This window comes from Laetiporus sulphureus (genome assembly GCF_001632365.1).
Source record: "Laetiporus sulphureus 93-53 unplaced genomic scaffold LAESUscaffold_20, whole genome shotgun sequence".
Classification (NCBI taxonomy): domain Eukaryota; kingdom Fungi; phylum Basidiomycota; class Agaricomycetes; order Polyporales; family Laetiporaceae; genus Laetiporus; species Laetiporus sulphureus.
The window spans coordinates 389,527-396,223 of NW_024468529.1; the positions used below are offsets into that span (position 1 = coordinate 389,527).

The window sequence follows — 6,697 nt, forward strand, 5'->3', positions numbered from 1 at the left end:
AGAAGCATGCCCCCATATGCCACTTCTGTGACAAAACTGATCACACCGCTGACATGCACTGTAATGTGTGCTTGATGTGCAATCATAAGAATTGTCTGACGGGGCAACTCTGCGACCCCACCCACTATTTCTGTATTGTATGTGGCACCAATGGCCACAGCGCCACAGACTCCACATGCCCTGCATGGAAAGACTACCACATTTCCATCTCGTGCACAAACCCTTCTTCATGAATCTCACAACTGCTCATTTGAATGTGGCCTGATCTAATCCGTGCGTCCACAGTTTCATTTCATCATCCTCTTATGATATCTATTTCCTTCAGGAGCCATGGTGGGGGCAAATCGGGATCAATATCCCTCATGGTTCTGAGACCGGTGCTATCATCTATGGTCATGCCAATGTTTGGCCCTATGGCCTGGATGCCTTTCACTTTCACTCAACCACTGCATTGCCATGACCTTGAGCTAGCATCTTGGTCCGGTGTGCACTTCTAGACACATATCATATCTCCATGCACACTGACCTGGTGTCAGATCCTGACTTAGTCGTGGTTCAATTTGTGTCATGTCTTGATCCCACCTTATCCTTCTTTGTCGTTAACTGCTATAACGAGGGACCACGGTCTCAGCACCATGTTCTACCCATCCTTTATGACCTCCCTCTACCACCCAAGGTGAACCTCCTTGTTGTGGGTGATTTCAACCTTCATCATCCCCTTTGGTCCTGGACAGATCGTGCATCGCGACCATCCTCACCTGCCTCATCCACCTTTACCCAGTGGCTTGAGCATGAATTGCTGGCAATACTTAATGACCTCGATCAACCCACCCATATAGTCAATGGCAATCTGCTCTCAGATACAATCATTGACCTAATCTGCATGACCTCTGGTGAACACTTTCATGTTCACGGAGTCACCGCTACCCCCACCCCTTTCAAGTCTGATCATGCTCTGCTAACCTCCATTCTCTCTCACACTACCCACCCAATTGAGATTGATTTAGGTTTCAGAATCGATGTATCCAAGCGCGAAGAATGGGAGCAGTGCCTCAATCAAGAACTTGCGCTCTCCCCACCACCATCCACCTATTCCACCACCAATGACCTCGAGGCTGGAGCCCAGGCCCTGCTACAGGCAATGACTGTAGCTAGTCGTGAGGCTTTTCTGCACCACACGCATGTTCACCAAGCCTTCTGACTCTGATGGAATAATGTATGTGACATTGCATGTGCTCATGTCCAGAATGCCCACACTCGTGATGAGCACCACACTGCCAAAATAGTGCTCTCATCAGTCATCTGACAAGCCCGAAAGGACTGGACCCATGAAGCCATCGCTCAGCTTCAGCACACAAACCCCTGGCAGCTTGCCTCCTGGACCAAAGGAGTGTGGGTGCCCCCACTGCCTGTCATCCAACTGGGTGATGAAGTGGGCTCGCTGCCGTCAGACGTGGGATGTTTGCTCACTCAATTCTACTTTTCTCCTTCTCCTCCACTTCCTGACTTGCCTCCACTTTTTACTTCAGTGCCTCTGATAGCGAGGCCAGACCGCTCCCTCCTTTTATCTGAAGTGACAACCGCATAGAGGCAGCATCAAATTACTCTGCGCCCGGGGTGTCTGGTACCTCTTGACAGCTGTTAAAATGGGTATGGTGGTCTGGTACACATGATGTCCTTTTTCATTTCTTCTCTGCTTCCTTGCATATGAGATAACTTCCCATGTTGCTGTGGAAGGCAGCTATCATGTACCTGCCTAAACTGGGCAAGGTCAACTACACCATCCCCAAAGCCCACCACCTGATCACACTCTTGGAAACCCTGAGTAAGGTCCTTGAGAAGGTGATCTCTGCGCATTTCAATTTCCACATTGGTGTGCATAACCTTGTGCCTGGCTCACAATTTGGTGGGCAGGGCCAGCACTCTGTTGTGGATGCCAGTGTCATCCTTATGCATCGCATATGCACAGCCTGGAAGAATGATTTCTCTATGACCCTTCTATGCATGGATGTAGAGGGTTATTACACTAACATTCAACATGATATTCTCCACTCTGCATTGCTCTTGATGGGCTTTCCAGGCAATGAGGTCCGATGGACCATGTCATTTCTTTCTTCCTGCATGGTGCAGCCCAAGCTCAACTCAGAGCTGGGACCCTCCTATCCAGTTGCCACATTAGGCATTCTGCAGGGCTCACCTCTATCATCCATCCTTTCTATTATTTATTCTTCTCCACTTTACGTGAACCTCAATCCATTCGTGCATCCACAGCAGTCTACTGCTGGCTATATTGATGACTTTGCACTTCTCATTGTCTCTCCCTCCCTGAACGAGAATGTGGCTATCATACAGCGCACACTGCCACACATGGGCAGAACCCTGCACCAGCTCGGGCTCACCATTGACATAGCCAAAACTGAGCTAATACACTTTACATCTCCTCATCACTCTCTCGACGTAAACCCTTCACTGCAGGTTCAGTGGGAGGGATGTACTGTTGATCTTCAATCTGCTTCACATCTCTGGTGGCTTAGCATCTGGTATGACTGTCACCTTACATTCACACACCACATTCAGGTCATGGCTTCCAGGGCTTCTTCCTGAGTTGCCACCTTCTACATGCTCGCTAACACTCAGCATGGCATGATGGTCACGCAAGCCCGCTTGCTTTACCTAACCACTGTACTTCCTGTGCTCACATTTGGTAGCCCCATGTGGTATAACCCACGGGGTCCATGCTCACTTTTTAAGCCCCTGCAAAAGGTACAAACTGATGTGCTCAGGTGGTTCATGGATGTTTGGAGGTCCACACCCCATCACGTCCTCAACCTCATTTCGAGCGTCCTACCAATGCAACAATAGCTTCACCAGCTCAATGGCCTCACAGCTGCCTCCCTCCTCACCCTTCCCATGTCTCACCTGGTAACCCAGTGTCTGGCAGCCAATCACGTCACTTTTCCTCCAAACTTCTCACTTCTCAACCCCACTGTGCCCATTCACTACAGCACTAGTGCAGTCGACATCCTCGAGGAGGCACTCCCTGAACAGGCCATATGCCTTGACTCATGGCTGCAACCCCCTTGGGAACCTGTGCATCCCTGGGGTGCATGGGTTCAAATTTGTGTCCCGCCACCCACCAAGGACGATTTGGCTGACTATCTCAGTACTTTCTTTTATCCCTCTATGCACTCTTCCATTTTTTTCCCCCCATGCCCTGTGGGTGTTCACCGACAGCTCTCAAGTCACCCAACCTGATGCAGCCCCTAAGAACTGGAGAGCAGGTGCAGCTGCGTGCATCATTCATCAGGGTGCAGTCAAGTATGAGTAGGCCTGGGGCTTGGGCCACCGGGCAGAGGTCTACGATGCTGAACTCTATGCTATGGCAGTGGTCGCCAGCCGCTTTGTCAGTTTTCTGGCGTCCTACCCCATGATCATGCACATATACCTCTGCACAGACAACTGCGCTGCCCTTTCCAACATTTTGTCGCTGAGCCCACATGGCGGTCAGCCTTTTTCTATTCGCTTTTGGGCACTTCTTGCTCCCATCATGGAGCACCATCCTCTTCTACAACTTTCTTTGCTCTGGGTACCTGGGCACCGGGATGTACTGGGAAATGAAGTGGCAGACCGTCTCACTAAAGCAGGCATGTTCCTACCCAATAGTGTCCTACCCACCCTAATGTGGATCTGGCGCTGGACACGCGAGCGAGCAACCACCTTCTGGCAAGTCAAATTTTGTTTCACTGATCGTCCCACTGCTATACAGTTCTCGTGACCCTCCCTGCCCTCCCAAAAGCTGCATCCCATTTTCACTATTAAATATTACGAACATGACATCGAAGCTAGACTGACCCAAGCCTTAACTGGCTACGGTTATCTGGCCCCTTATTTTTCTTCCCAATTTAGAACTGCAGGCCCTGCTCGTTATTATCATGGTGCACCCTGCATATGCAATTTAACCATCCCTAGTACATGCACTCATACCATGTTGCATTGTCCGTGACATGGGCATGCCCAGCACCTGCTCTTCCGCAACCCCATGCCCACCCTCCTGAACCTGCATCGGCTGTGGCATCACTCAACCAGCCTTCATTGCTTCATTTTTTTTATCTTCACTACCTCTGCTTTCTCTACTGCAGCCCTCACGCCCCCTGATCCTGGGTGATCAGGTTTTCCTTACAGCACCTACTGCCTGCCCCACTCAGTTCACTCTTAGTCTATGCGTCGACACTCCCTCACATCATCCTCTTTTGTATTTACCTTACTCCAACTGCACATAGCACGGTATACAAATAAATGTGCAAAAAAAATGCTCATGATCAATGGGCACAGAGACATTGCACAGGACTTCGTCGTCACCCCATTTTTAAGAAGATTAAGAGGGTAAAGTGGGTCATGCCCTTTTGAGAAGAGTGCAAGAAGTACATGAAGCTCGTTGATGAGTTCGTGTAACTGGATTGACTCTATTGGGCTTGTCATTCTGGGACGAGCTGGATAGGTACAGTGTGCAGGCTGTAATCACATTTGGAAACTGTATATCTGAAGAATGGTGTGAGTAGGGTCCACAGCATGTATGGATTTTGTGTGTAATAACATCATTAACAAAAAGGTAGCACCCAATGTATTACATCATGAAAAATGGAGCCTTCCAAAGGTGATTCCGGGGTGACCGGCACCCCACGCCATTCACGCTTCTTGCGTGGTGCTGGAGGGCACGAGCGGGCCCTTTTACAGACCCGAACTGGGGTCCGGGGGCTCCACGGAGCCTCAGCAAATTCGTCTTCGGTGGCATCAGTTGCATCAGCAGCAGGAGCTGCACCGGTGGGGGCTGCGGCAGTGGAGGTCACATCGACAGCTGGGGCAGCAGCGGTGGGGGCTCCATCGATGATGGCAGTGGGAGCCACATCAGCAGAAGCTACATCAACAGTGTGGGCAGTGGTGGCAGTGGTGGCAGTGGTGGGGGCTCCATCAATGACAACAGCGGGGGTGGCAGCACCAAGGGCTCCATCGATGATGGCAGCAGGAGCTGCATTGATGATGACAGTGGTGGCTGCAATGATATTTTCTTTAGGCACTTCGATGGGTGTGTCTTGCAAGTCGAAAGCTATCAGAATGGGGTGTTCAATAGCTGGCACGCCTTCTTTTCCCCTGACATGAGGGCAATTGTGCAAGGTATGTTTCTGACAAGATGTCAGATAAGAGCATAAGCGGATAAAAGGTTATCATGACTCACGTCTAGATGGTGTTGAAGAGCCATATGAAAGCCGCAACGCAGGCACATCACCTTGCCATCAGGGTCTTCACAGACAAATTGTGTAGGGCATGGCTGATCTGCATAGCGTGCATAGATAACTTGCAGATGGTTGAAGCACATGTGGTCGCGAGCACGTGCAACAGCCCGTCCACATTCGCAGCATTTGGGGAGCTGAATAGGAAAGTTAATTAATGCTATTCAAGCGTATGAACAAAGAGAGTACCTTCTCTATGTCCACTGTGGACCTCTTCTTGTTCCTGGGCATTCGTGGCATGATGTTGGGGGGGGGGAAAGGACCTAGGGGTAAGTGCACTGAACATTCTCGTCATATAGGTATTATGACCGCTCGTGCAGACTAGGTGTACTAGTATAAGCCAGAGGCTGCCAATCTTATTCAAACCTTGCTCCAGTACACCATGCAAACTCCACTTGACCTGCAGCAGTACTGAATTGAGACAGGCTGGTGGGTCCATGGAGTCAACAACGATGCTGTTACGATTCCTGAGATACGAAGGAGAGTTTGTGTGACACTGGGCACTTATGGCATCTATGTGACATTTTCTGATACCCGTGGGACAGTTAAGCAATGCATGGGAGAGTGGACCATTACAAAGTGGTTTCATTTTCTGCCCCTGTCCTAAGGTTAGGAGAGGGCCCTTCCTTCAAAAGTTCCTTACTGTGTTATATTTTGTGCTTACTCAGATTTGTTATCTTTTGTAATGGGCATACGAACTGGAGTTTGAACATGCATGACACGGCTGATCAAAACTTCAGAGCCAATCACAGCACTGACTTTGCTAGGGTTAATGTCTCAAGGGCTGACGGCTTGAAAGCGATTCAAACCAAGGCATTCAATGGCTTCAAAGGGGTTCAAACCATCATGTTCAACAGCTTGAAAGCCATTGAAAGCCATTCAATTCAATGGCTTCAAAGCCATTCAAACCATTGTATTTGATGGCTTGAAAGCGATTCAAACCAAGGCATTCAATGGCTTCAAAGCGGTTCAAACCATTGGGTTCCAAGTCATTGAAACCAAGGCATTCAATAGCTTCAAAACCATTGTATTCAATGGCTTGAAAGCGATTCAAACCAAGGCATTCAATGGCTTCAAAGTGGTTCAAACCACAGTATTCATTATTTTGTTATATATTTCAGTACAGTGACACAAACAATGACTGATTTAACATTTTCCAGACTCATCATAGTTTCTGCTTGAGAAACAAGCAATAGATCTTCACATTTCACTGCATTTCACTTCAATTTCTTCATTCTGAGCATATTGAAACAAGAGCTATTGATGCAATTGAGGTTTTCCATCACCACAGTATAGTGATCCATTTTTTCAACTTTTAAACATATCAAAAATACGTGATAGATCACACATTGATGCTCTGCAATCAGAGCTGCATGCAGACCATTTTCTAGCTCAAAAAGGCGAAGATT

At 48.7% G+C, this 6,697-nt stretch overlaps 1 protein-coding gene across 1 annotated transcript; it reads right to left on the reverse strand.

The window, feature by feature from the left end:
• Window positions 1–4,598: 4,598 nt before the first annotated feature.
• LAESUDRAFT_714275 (uncharacterized protein) lies at window positions 4,599–5,528 on the reverse strand (the record flags this gene model as incomplete). The annotated part of the gene is made up of 3 exons (XM_040907058.1): window positions 4,599–5,180; window positions 5,234–5,425; window positions 5,478–5,528. The coding sequence occupies 3 exons, from the start codon at window positions 5,526–5,528 to the stop codon at window positions 4,599–4,601; spliced, it is 825 nt and encodes a 274-aa protein (XP_040764285.1).
• Window positions 5,529–6,697: the final 1,169 nt, after the last annotated feature.